Below are 13,851 nucleotides of genomic sequence, written 5' to 3' on the forward strand. Positions count from 1 at the left end.
TGACAACATTTTGCTCTATAATGACATAGTTAGAGGATTTGACAGGAAAAACCATGGGCCAGCTATCCTTCTCAAGATCGACATTCACAAGGCCTTTGATTCCTTAAAATGGGATTATATCTCTCAAGTCATGCTCAAGATAGGGTTCCCTATCCCCTTTGTTCACTGGATCAGTTGTTGCATCTCCTCCCCAAAGTTCTCGGTCCTTATCAACGGCAGTCCTGCGGGTTATTTTGGAGCTTCTGTAGGGATTCGGCAAGGGTGTCCCCTTTCTCCTTACTTGTTCGCTTTGGCCTTGAAAGTTCTCTCTAGGAAAATTCAGACATGTACTGATCAGCAATTTATCCCCCCTATTCCGAAGTGCAAAGCTCTAAAGCTCACCCATCTTGCTTTTGCTGATGACTTGATGATTTTCTCAAAGGCTTCCATTGCTGCTCTCGAGTGTATTATGCTTTGCCTGCAGCAATTCCATGAGCTTTCAGGTCTGCGCATCAACCCCTCCAAGTCCCTTATCTTCTTTGCGGGTCTTCCAGAGCTTCACAAAGGGGACTTCCTTGTTAAATCAGGCTTCCAAGAGGGGCACTTTCCTATCAAGTACCTGGGCCTTCCTTTGATTCCGGCTAGATTAACTGCTCACCATTGCACCCCCATGCTGGACCTCATGAGAAAAAGACTGCAGTTGTGGAAAGGCAAGCTCCTATCTTATGCGGGTAGGCTGGTCCTTATCAGATCTGTCTTGGAAGCCTCCTATATCTATTGGTCTGGAATCTTTGGTCTCCCGCATTCTACCATTAAGTCCATAGAATCTCTGCTTGCTTCTTTTCTTTAGAAGCGAGCTGAGACATCCAGGTTTCTCCACCCCACCTCTTGGGCTTCTGTGTGTCTCCCAAAAATGGAGGGAGGGCTGGGCATAAGAAGAATTAAAGAAGTCAACAAGGCTGGTATTATCAAGCTGATCTGGAGGATTGCTTCTAAACAGAAGAGCATTTGGGTTGATTGGATTTATTCGAGGATTCTTTGGAAAGACTCCATCTGGACTGCTTCCGTCTCTACTGATGCTTCTTGGGTTTGGTGCAAGATCCTGGAGTCCCGCCACCTTGCTCTCCCCTATATCCACTCCCGCATTGGAGATGGCCTCTCTACCTTCCTTTGGCTGGATCACTGGCACCCTAAAGGGATCCTTTTGCACCTTGTCACACCAAGGACGATCTATGCTTCAGGCCTTCACAGAATGGCTCTTGTTGCGGACATCCTTCATCTCAATGAGTGGGCTCCTCCCCCTTCCTCCTCCCAGTCTCTCTCTCCTCTTTGGAATGACCTTCTATCAATCCAAAGAAGATGCGCTTTCTAGAGGATGTGTCTCTGGATGAGTTGATGGTTCGCTGAATTTCTCCTCCAAGGCAGCTTGGAATCTTATCCGATCCAAAGGCCCTATGGTTAGTTGGAGGAAGCTCCTCTGGTCCAAGCATCATATTCCGCGCCATTCCTTCACTGCTTCCTACCCTTGCTTTCCTCCGCAGGCGTCACATACAAGTTCCCAATGCTTGCTGCCTTTGTTGGAACAACTTGGAAGACTCGGATCATCTTTTCTTTGAATGCCCGACCTCCAAAGCCATTTGGAAAGGTATTCTAGCTAAGTGCTGGCCCACCCAGAGAAGAATTCTCCCTTTCTCTAGAGAATGGATTTGGATAGATATGACTTTCGGAGGGGCTTCTATTTGTGACCCTGTGGGGAAGATGGCTTTCTGTGTTGCGCTAAATCACATTTGGATGGAGCGAAATATTAGGAAATGGACCTCCAATTCACGTTCTTATCAACAGATTTGGAACTCCATTTCCTTTGAAATCCCCTCCAAATTATTGTCAGCTCCTCCCTCCTTTTGTTCTACACCCAGGAATAGGCTAATTGTTGTCTCCTGGTGTCCATAGTGTCATGGCGTCGCCTGGCGTCGCCATGCGTCGCCTGGCGTCTGCGCCGAGAGGGCTGCTGGCGACCTACGCCATGGCGACCCTCTTTGATTTCTTCTTCCCGACTCTCTTTCCCTCTTCGATTTCTTCTTCCTGTCTTCAATTTCTTCTTCCCTCTTCGATTTCTTCTTTCCCTCTTCAATTTCTTTCGATTTCTTCTTGATTTCTTCTTCCTGTCTTCTTTCCCTCTTCGATTTCTTCTTCCTGCTTCTTTCCCTCTCGATTTCTTTCGATTTCTTCTTTCTCTCTTGATTTCTTCTTGATTTCTGAATTTTCTTCTTAAAACTTGAGAAACAATAGAGAAAAATAAAACATGGCTTGAGTATACATCTATTAACACATTAAAAATAGAAAATAAAAAATAAAACATGGTCGACATGCTCGCCATGGCAACGCCATGGCGGGCGACGTGTCGATATATCGACGTGACACCCCTCCACCGACTTGGATCGCCGTGACGCCGTGACAACATGGGGTGTCCCAAATGTTTCTTTCTCTTCTTCAGCTGGCCCTAGCTGATTTTCTTTAGCCGTTGGCTGTTGTTTCCCCCCCGTAAGGGGGCCCTTGTTTCTCTTTTCCTTGGTAATGAATTCTTTTATTCACCCAAAAAAAAAAAATTTTGAAAGAACAAAAAAAAAACGAAAGAGAAGAAGCAGCGGCAGCGGCGACTTGCAGCGGCAACTTGCAGCGGCGACTTGCAGCGGCGACCTTGAGACTTCCTTCGAGGCTTCCCTGAGTTCTCTCTCAGTCCTCAGTCCTTCAACCCCTTTATTTCCGAGTTGCGACATCTCAATATCTCATTCTCAATCTCCAGAGAAAAGAAGCAGCGGCAACGGCGACTTGCCGGAGTTGCAGGCTTGCAGCGGCAACTTGAGAGTTGAGACTTCATCACTTCCCTCTCAGTCCTCAGTCCATCAAGGTTTCTAAAATCTGTGCCCTTCATTTCCGACATCTCATTCTCCATCTCCACCCCCACCGGTTTCCGGCGACATCCCCTGCCTCCACCCGTAAGTATTGTAATTTTGTGCACTTATGCATTCTTTTTTTTTCTTCTTCTTCTAATATCCAAAGTCCAAACCCTTTTCTTCTAACCACATCTTTCTATTTCTTCCTTTTGCAGCGGAAACCAGCTGTCTTCCTTTACTCCGGCGACAAATTCCGGCCAGCACTGCTGTAAGTCAGTAAGTGTTTTGATTTTTTTTTTATTTTATTTCAGTTCTTCTCTTTTGATTTCAGTTCTTCGTACTCCGTTTCTTCTGGTCTATTTTGTTAATGATTAAAGATAAGGTGCTGAATCTGCTGTTTCGTTGCCCATATCTGTTGATTCTGTTCTGAATCTGCTGTTTCGTTGCCCATAATTTTTCTTTGAAAAGATAAGGTGCTCCTACACCTGACTTGTATATTTATTCCTTCAATCACCAGAAGCACCTTTTTGCTTCATCCATCCCTTCGGCCCTTCCTAATTCTATTGGCAATATCCTCTTTAATTTCCCCACACTGTGGATGATTGAACGAAATAAAGAAAATGGGTTCTTTGGGCATCTCTTGGACATTTATGCAATTAATTTTCAGGATGCATGTGCAAATAGTTTGGATAAAACTTTTAATGCTACTACAAACATGAAGGGAACAGATATTTTGTTCATAAATATACAAGTCAGCTGTAATTTTTCTCCCCTTCTCCAACCATGCTTTCGGATGTCATAGGATTCATATTTCTTAATTAAACCTTTTGCATAAAAAAGGTGCCAATGTTTGTGCTGTTGTAGTACTTCTAGTCTTCTATTAGAGTATTAGTTCTATATTTTTAATTTTTTTTCTATTTTCTATCATTGTAGACAACTAGACATCAACTCTTTATACATGGCCAATGTTGATGGTAGAATTATAAAATTTTTAATATGCTAATTGTGCCAAATAAAATGGTTATATAAAAAAAAGAACACTAGAACGCCTTGCGGCCGCCCTATCGCCAAGGCGCTTAGGAAGGCCCTCAAACGCTGTGGTTGCCTTGCCGCCTTGATAACTATGTTCCTTTCCTTTTTCTGTTCTCTTTGATAGCTATGGCTGAAGCCACATGCACACACATACATGAACACACACCCGCACAAATAAACACAGCAAAGGGAAATGAGGTGGCTGCCAGACACTGTAGCAGTCCATGTTCCTACTCCCCCTTCTTTCTTAAACTTTTCTACCATTCTCCTTCCCATATCCTTTCTTCTTCTATTTTCCTTCAATCCAGATTTGAAATCCCAAAAATGTAAACCCAAATTCCTATAATCCCATCTTAAGAATAGCATGAACTCAAAATGATAACCCATCTCAAAAATAGGAAAACCTCAAAATGATACACAATCTCAAATTCTAGATTTAGAACTTAAGGAACTCCCAAAACCCCTTCATTCATCATTTAATTTTCTTTTTTAAAGCATAGCAGTGGCTGAGGCCACTAAGGCACCCAACCACCACCGTACATCCACAAACACATGAAGAGGAAGAAGGGAGGCTGACCTCCAGTCCTGCTGCAGCAGGGCAGCAGCTCCCTTTCCCATCTCCAACATCAACACTTCATCCAATTTCCTGTTTTTCTCTCTTCATTTTTCTGCAAAACCCCTTAGAAATCCCAACTTTTCTTTCCATCTAACCCTTTTTATTTTGATGATCCCCATCTCAAATCAAAACTCAAAATAGATAATAAACAAAATTAGAACTCTTTAGAGAATAAAACATTACCTCTTTAAGGAACAACTCCCCTATTTGCTTTGTTTCCTTCAAACCACAACCCAATCTCCAGCCCTTCCTCTGTTCACCAACTTGAATCAGTTGCTACTACCCTGATTCTCCTTCTTCTTTCCCTTCCACAATCTCTAAGCTCCTCCCCTTTCTTCCTTGCTCAATCTCTCTCTCTTTCCCTCTCTATCTCTCGGTTTCCCTACCTCTCTCTCCCTCTTTCTCTCTCACTTTCGTTTTCAGCAAATAGGAGAATGGGAAGCTTTAAGTATGAGCTCCCCCTTTTTAGTTTTTACTCTCTTAAGGCTAAAAAAATAAAACATTAATAAAATCCCTAAACTACCCTTACCTCTAATCCTCCTTCTCCTACAACATGCCATGGTCCAACTATTGGACCAAGATTAAACCCCATGGTCCTTGAACCACATGCTTCCCTTGAAACAACCCAAATTTCTCAAACCTAAAAAGAACCCAGGTTATAATCAATTATAGATAAGCCCCAGAAATCTTACTTAAATATAAATGCAATAATTAAATTTAACTAAATTAAAATTTCCCAAAAAATAATTTAACCGCTAAAATACCATGCTATATATATAAAAAAATCTTCTCCTCTTCCTTTCTTCTTCCATGGTTTTGATGGGGAAAAGAAATGAAATGAGTTTTTGGAACTCAAGCTCTTTATACCATGAATGGACCTTAGGGCCTGTTTGGTTGATAGCCCAAAGCTCCAAAATTCATTAAAGCTCTAATTGAGCAATGTGGGCCCACATACTTGGCCCCACCAGGTAAGGAGAGATGGGGATGGGGTCCACCATGCCCCGGAACACCCACACAATGTCCAGGACACGGAACAAGTGGGTCCCACTGCAATAGGCCTCATAGCACGAACGTATTAACGAGCGGACTCATCAGCAATGGGTCCGGTCGTGGGTCTGTTCCAGCTTAAAAGGCAAAAACAAAAGGGCAAGGCCCTCGGGTCATGGCCTGCACTTCAAGGATTTCAGGGGAGTTACGTTTACATAAAAATCTAGGGTTAAAAGCTCACCGTTGGGTGGTGTCATTGCCCACCCAGGCGAAATCCCATCCCTTTTGTTCTAGTTTTCCCCTTGACTGCCACGGCCCAAAGTCACAGGTGTCGACCATTGGCAATGTCACAACACCCATCAACGAAAAAATTCAAATTAGTCCGAAGATTAGGGTGTATTTTTGGGCACGGGTATAACAAAGAGTGAGTGAGATACGAAATTGACAGCAACCGAAGGCCTTGGAAACTTGTTTTTCTCTTCGATATGAGTTGGAGGAAAGCATCTAACATAAAAGACTCTAATCTTCACCATTTCAACAAGTTTTGGGGACTTACAGCGTTCAAATCACAGATCAAAATAGATTTGGACAAAAAAGTGGAAAAGTTGTAGATCTCTTTTTTATTTTTTGTGCTCAAATCTCTTTTTTTTATTTATTTATGCATCACTAGATAGACAAAAATGACTTCAAACTGTATTTTATGTGTATCATAAGCACATCCATGCATTTCTTGACCATTTCCATGTTATCATTAGTGTATCTTGCATCTCTCCGATACGATATGTCTCTTAAAATCACCCCTCCAATACAATGCCTGATACCAATACTTAAATCCTTGTAATCTTATGGCATCCACCTTTATCTAGAAAAAAGGTTAGATAAATTTAAACTGACATTATGTGACTATTTTATAGCAGCATCCCTGAACACAAAGGTAAGCCATTGATAGACAGATCAGTAGAAAATGAATTGTTAGAACTAACAACTACAGCAGGAAAAGAGAACTTGAACTGCACAGACCTTTGGTAAGTTTCAGAAGTTGTATGGTCACCATCGATCTTCACTGATGTTTCTGGCTTGGAAGGTATAAGCCCAATCCACATAAGAAACTTTCTTAAGAGCCTCCTGCGAGGCCCAATTGATGATAAAAGACCTTCATAACGAGACACTGCCCTTTGTGCTGCAAGCCAAATAGGAAGATCACTCTCAGATAGTTTACCAACTCCCAGTTGGTTATCAAGAACACTTTCATCATACGAATAAGACTCTGGATAAAAAATTGATTCCTTAAACCAATGCTTGACTTTCTCAGCCCAAATTTGAACTTGCCCTGTCTGGCTTGCATTTTTCAATGCCTGTTCTTAGAAAGACGCAGCAAACACATCAACCCAAATAAGTTAACACATCCCCATGGTATAAAGACAAAATTGCAGCCATAACTGCACTGGAAGAGCAAATAAATCATGATACATAACAAAAGAAAATCCATTAGCAACACAGAAGTAAGAGAGTTAGTTGTATAACAAATTGTTTCCTGCTAAAACTTTGATCCCAAGAATATATTATAACAGAGTTGTCAAGGCATCGGCTAGCGTTTTTACAGGTACTAGGTGTGGTCACGCCTTTCTATTTGCAAAACGGTGCCCGCCTTGTCCAGGCTTGTGACCGAGGTGGACGGCTCTGTGTATTGCACAGTTGTCAAGGTGACCCAAGGTGGTGGAGGGGTGCCAAAGCACTTAGGCGACAAGGCGCCCGCGTAGGAGTTGCCTAGGCGACCAAAGCACCCAAGTGTTATTTTTTATCACCCCTTTTAACATTATTTAGTATGCTACAATATATACCTTATATCATCAAAAATCAACATTAAGCCACATCAAGTCATCAAAAAGCAACATTAAGCCACATCAAATCATCAGAAACCAACATTAAGTCACATTAAGTCATCAAAAATCAACATTAAGCCACATCAAATCACCAAAAACCAACATTAAATCATATCAAGTCATCGAAAATCAATATTAAGCCACATCAAAAACCAACATTAAGCCGCATCAAGTCATAAAATTAGAAAACAGCAGAACTGGAAAAGCAACCTATTGGAAGTTCAAAACATACATTTGTTTATACTATCCCTTGAATTGGTCATTGTCATGGTATACCTAGTCTCACATTTGGTTTATATTGTTCTAAGAAAAATATGATCTTAACTATAAGTAATTAAACTGCTCTCGATTTAGAGAAATGTTCTGGTTCTCTAAGAAATTTGACAAGTCAATCGATTTTATTTTTAAATCAGACTTTATATATTTGGTAGAGCATAAAACCAACTTTTCAATAAATCCAAGATTGCTTAAATCTGATTTACATTAAATGATTATGTTCCGGTCAAACCTTATTTGCTGCGTGTGAATGTTGCAATCACTCTGAATGAAAATATTTTTTTTAGATATCAAAACAAATGAACCAGATGAGGCAGAAGAGATCTCAGAGTTGTAAGGCATGATGACTGGTAAAAAAATACAGAAATAAATCCCCCAAAAAATATTAGAACATAAGGAGGGAAGGTGAAAAACCCTCGATGGGAGTCAACTCACCACCAAGGGTGGGTAAAAAATCTCGGTAAGGAGGGAAAAAGCCTCTTGCGAGAGGAAAAAGAGAGGGCGAGAGGCCTACGGGTTGAAGGGAGTGGCAGAATGTGGTGGAGAGGCTGGCAGAGCCTGTCGGTGGTGGGGGAGGTGCTGTCGAGGCCTGGCGGAGGTGGCGGAGGGGCTGGCGGAAGGTGGAAGAGGGCCTGCTGCTTGCGGTGGTGGCTGGCCTTAGGGCAAAATCACGATGGAGAAGAGAGAGAGAGAGAGAGAAAGAGAAAAAAGGAAAAAACTCAATTCCTATATCCCCGAAATATTTTTGGCTCTGATGCCATGTAGAATTCCGTGAATACTGGCTTGAGTCAGAGTGACTACAACCATCTTTATTTATAATAAAGAGAAGAACATTCTGGAATGAGTACAAGGACAGAAATACCCTTATGACTATTCTACCCCTGAGCCCATATTACAACACCTTCTTTACATAGAAGACCCTTGGGGAGGGGAGATCGAGTAGTTTGGTCCCCTTCTTCATCTGGTTCCTTCAGTTCAAAGGCGGCTTGGGACTTCATCTGTTTGAGAGGTTTTCTATCTCCTTGGCGGAAGCTTCTTTGGTTTAAGTACCACATTCCACAGCATTGTTTCACGGCCTAGCGGGTCTTTACTAACTGGCTTCCAACGCAGTCTTTTCTCCTCCACCAGCAAATGGTTGTCTCCTCCTCGTGCTGCCTCTGTTGGAATGCAGTCGAAGATATCAACCACCTATTTTTTGAGTGCCCCTTCTCCTCCTCTGTTTGGAAAGGAATTCTTGCTAAGTGCTGACCCAAAAGGCGCAAAATTCTGCCATGGCCAAGGGAGTGGATCTGGGTGGACCATAGTTAGTAAATATGCGTATCCGAACGTTTCAATGGAAAAGTGTCCGTATTGAGTATAATACGTCAGAATCGGATAAATACGTGGCTTTTATGATTTAAAGTATTATACACGAATAATCCGTTTGTTTACCTTTTAAAAAAAAAAAAAATAGAGTTGATCTTAACCGTTAGATCAATCTACCACAAACCCTCATCTTCTATTCTTCTCGGCTTCTCCAACGAAAGCATTCCATCCATCCATCGTCCAACGGCTCTCAGTCTCCAGTCTCCGGCGGAACTCTCTGTCTCTTCTTCCTCTTCTTGTGTTCTTCAGGCCATCGATCGATTGCAGCATTCTTCTCATTCAAGCCGTAGATTGCAGTCCATTACCCTCATCTTCTATTCTTCTCGGCTACTCCAACGAAAGAATTCCATCTTCCAACGTCTCTCAGTCTCCAGTCTCCGACGGAACTCTCTGTCTCTTCTTCCTCTTCTTGCGTTCTTCAGGCCATCGATCGATTGTAGCGTTCTTCTTATTCAAGCCGTAGATTGCAGTCCATTTGTAAGTTTATGCTTTACCCTTTTTTAGCTTGTTTGTTTATATTAATTTTCCTGCACTGAAATAAAGCTTTTCATTTTTAGCCATTTTCAAAAATTAAAACCAACAATTGAACAGCTGAACATACATTTAGAGAACTAGTAAAATACAAAACGTATATGTTTGAGGAAGGGGAAAACAGATTAAAGAAACAGAGGTCTGTTTTTGGACTTAAGCCCGAAAACCTAGAAGGAAAGGAAATAATGAAACATAGAAGCAGTGATAACCCAAATGAAATCTTTGAGCAGAGACGCAGGAAAACTCGAAAACCCAGTCAGTAAATTATATAATGTGTGTGATTACAGCTCCATCCATTACCTTTCCTCATTCCAACAATTTCCAAGCATTCTCTGAGAACGTTCTTATTGTCAGTTTTTTATCCATTTTCGGTGGTGCATGTGTTTGATTTAGAGAGTTCAGACTCCATATTTGCTTTTGACCTCTGCTTTTCAACTTCAAGTCAATGGAAAATAAAAACAGAGGTCTCCACACACCAGTCACCAACTCACCACTGGTCTCTCTTTTGTCCGTTCTCTGTTTTCTGTGTGATTATAAACATGTACTTGAAGTATCGAAGAAATTACATGATCTTCATGGCTCCTACTGAGAATTAAAGTAGGTGAACAGTCAATTGCTCGAGTCCTCCACTAATGGCTTATGGGCCATCGTTAGTTTGACTCTGTTTCCCATCTACCGTGGACTGGCATTTATGCTCTCATCTGCTTGGTCCATGGAGATACCTCTTCTGTTTTCCCTTAATAGAGTCTTAAGGTTCTACGTTGTACTGTCACCGTTGCCAGTGAGTGAGAAGGGTTGTGAGCATTTCCATGGGAAATTGTTGTTGGCGACCTGTAAGACTTTCGCATGCTTCTACTTCTGTGCTTTCCTCAGGCAATCTTATTGATTCTTTTCCTAAAATTTTATAATTTAATGTCTAATTTAATTGTTTTGCATTTCATTTCTTGTTTTGCTATTTTTTATTTAGAAAGGCAAGTTTTTGGAAAGTTGTACTTTGATAGTTGCATTTCCCTGTTTTCTGTTATTCTTCTTCGATTTCCTTTGCTTGCAGTACTTGAAGGTATGGATTTTTGACAAGTCTGAATTTGAGATAGCTTCATGGATTCACTTGATCCACTATGTCTTTCCATATTCAATTATTTACCCTTTGTCTATGATTTCAACTGTCCATATCATTATATATTTCTTTTTTATTTTTTATATTTGTTTGTTTATTAGGACATTAAGGGAAAATGGTTAAACAAAGAGATCAATTATGGAAGTATGTGGAAGATTTAAAAGGGCGTTTCAAATGTAAATTTTGTAACAAGGAGTATGCAGGGGGTATTTCAAGAGTGAAATATCATTTAGCTTGCTTGAAGGGAAATGATGTTGGAATATGTAGCAATGTGCCTGATGATGTCCATGCTGAGGCACTCCGTGCATTAAGTAATAAGAAAGCGAAGACTGGGGAAAGTTCCACTGCATGTAATGTTGGAACTTCACAAAACCCCCTAGATAGTAGAGAACATATAGGTCAGTCTTCAAGTCTTCAACAACCAAGTATAGATGGAATGTTTAAGCAGAAAAGCAAGGATGAAGTTGATGATGATTTAGCTCGTTGTTTCTTTTTGAATAACATTTCCTTCAATGTTATTCAAACTCCTAGTTTCATTCAGATGATACGTTCTACTTGTTGTTATGGTCCAAATTATGCCATACCTAGTTATTCTACATTGAGGACCAAATTGGTACAAAGGGCGAGGAAGGATATTGAAGGATATGTTGCTTCAGTTAAGGAGTCATGGTCTACTACAGGATGCACTATTATGTCTGACATATGGACTGATATGAAAGAGCGTTCTTTCATTAATGTTATTGCATATTCACCCAAGGGGGCTGTTTTCCTCCACTCTTTTGAGTGCTCTGATTCTTCTAAGACTGGACTATTTCTTAGAGATCTACTTGAGCCTATAATAGAGAAAATTGGAGCAGAGAAAGTTGTTCAATTTATCTCAGATAACGCTTCCAACTATGGGGTTGCAATCTCTTTGATTATGGAGAAATATCCTCACATTCATAGGATAAGGTGTGCAGCACATGGAGTGCAATTACTATTAAAGGACATTGATGCACAAATTCCATGGGTAAAAGAAGTATTTGACAAGGCAAAGTTGGTTGTTGGTTTTATGTACAAGCATGGGACTGTTTTAGCCTTAATGAGGGAATGCACAGGAGGCAAAGAATTGAAAAAACCTTGCAAGACCAGATTTGCCTCTAATTTTTTTATGCTTAAATCTAGTCTTGATGTTGAGGATTTGTTGAGAGTTATGGTTGCATCAGCAGAATGGAGGATCAACAGGCACTGCAGGTCTAATTTGGGTGCAATGGTAACTCAAATAATTCAGAGTACAGAGTTTTGGTTGAATGCAAAAGATGTGTTGTCCATTTTAGAACCTCTTATCATAGTCCTTCGCCTAGTTGATGGTGATGGAGCTACAAGTCCATTTTTGTATGAGGCTATGGAAAGGGCAAGGAATACCATCATAGATCGTTGCAACAGAGATTCATCGAAGTACAAGAGGCTATTGCAATTGTTTGATAGTAGAAAAGAGGCAAACATAATTCATCCTGTGCACGTGATGGCAGCTTTTTTGAATCCTTTCTTTATGTATGATGGAAAAATTTCATACTACCAAAATGATGTGCAACAAGCAGTTATCTATATCATAAAGACTATGGTTTCTCCAGATGACAAAAGACAATTTGCAAATGAGTTCAGAAATTATTATGAGAAAGAAGAAAAGCTATTTCATGAACTCTCTTTATTAATGGTTGATTGCCATCCACGGAAGTAAAAAAAATTTGATAATTTTTGTTATATTCTTATTTTATTTCTTCTTTATTTTTCTAAATTTGATAATGAATTTGTTCTTTATTATTTCCTTACATACTTTTATGTTTGTAGGTTCATGGTGGACTATGCATGGAAGTTGTGTTCCCTTGCTTCAAAAGATAGCTATTCGCATTTTGAGTCAACCTTGTAGTTCATCATCATGTGAGAGAAACTGGAGCGCTTTTGAAGCTGTGCAAACCAAAAAGAGAAACAAGCTTTCTCCTGAGATGTTGCAAGATTTGATTTATGTAAGGATGAATAACCTTATGAAACTCAAATCAAAGGAAATTGAGAGATTCAGCAAGGACTCAATTGTGTTAGATAAACTTCTTGAGATTCCAATTAATGAAGATGATGATAGAGTTGGACTTGAAGATGAGGGGGATACAATGGTGGAAGATGATCAGACATGGCTTGATAGAGAGCTTGGGCTTGGATCTGCATTTAATTCTACTGAACCTTATAGTACTCCAATCTATAGTGGCAATTTAAGTCAGCTGCGTACTATTGTCACTCCTTTCACATATGAATTAGAGACACAAGCACCATCAGATTGAGGACCAACTGATGCTTTGTTTTCTTTATGACATGAACTATGTTTTATGGATGTTTTCTTTATGACATGAACTATGTTTTATGGATTGCATAGGATAATTTGATGGATGATCTATACATTTTACTGTAATAGATATATTGTGGGATTTTCATGGTTCTATAACACATAATGTGTTATTTTTGTCTTTGATGTTTTGATTTATTTGGTAGAGTATCTGTTAGACTTTGATATAAGCAATATTCATTTCACTCATCCCTTTTGATGACCATTCTAATCCATACAATAAAGAATGTAATGAATCTAGGCTTGTTGACCAATCAAACTATATATTTAGGCACATTAGTAAATGCTATTATTGTGTTTTTTAGGTGTACATGTCCATTGCATAGTGAATATATGCCCGTATTTTTGCTCCCGGATTTTTACAGAGCAACCGTATTATACACGTATTATGCACGTACCGTATTATTGCCGTAGCGTTTTATTGCGCCGGATCTTTCGAAAAGTATTATTGTCGTACAGTCCATTTGACTGCCGTACGTATCCGTTCCCGTATTGTTGCCGTTCCCAAACTTACTATGGGGTAGACATGCCTTTTGCGGGATCTTCTTTTTGTGATTTTGTGGGGAAGCTAGCTTTGTGTTGCTATTAATCAAGTTTGGATGGAGTGAAATTTCAGGAAATGGCCTCCAACTCTAGGTCTCTTAGCCAGATTTGGGATTCCATTTTCTTTTACACTAATGCTATGCTTTCAGCTATCCCCATTTCTTGTATCGACTCTCCAAGGAACATGCATATTATTGTCTCTTGGGGTCTCCCTCTCTACTCCCTCCAGGCCTCATCTTGAGGTCTTCTTG

At 40.2% G+C, this 13,851-nt stretch overlaps 1 protein-coding gene across 3 annotated transcripts in view; it reads right to left on the reverse strand.

The window, feature by feature from the left end:
- The window catches only part of LOC122666133, a 107,033-nt gene that overhangs the window by 60,909 nt on the left and 32,273 nt on the right, over window positions 1–13,851 (reverse strand). For all 3 annotated transcript variants that reach the window (XM_043862259.1, XM_043862258.1, XM_043862256.1), the window contains one exon: window positions 6,529–6,863. In XM_043862259.1, the coding sequence (XP_043718194.1) occupies window positions 6,529–6,863 (335 nt within the window). The remainder of the gene's footprint in view (window positions 1–6,528; window positions 6,864–13,851) is intronic.

The sequence above is a fragment of the Telopea speciosissima genome, chromosome 6 (assembly GCF_018873765.1).
Source record: "Telopea speciosissima isolate NSW1024214 ecotype Mountain lineage chromosome 6, Tspe_v1, whole genome shotgun sequence".
In the NCBI taxonomy this organism is placed as follows: Eukaryota; Viridiplantae; Streptophyta; class Magnoliopsida; order Proteales; family Proteaceae; genus Telopea; species Telopea speciosissima.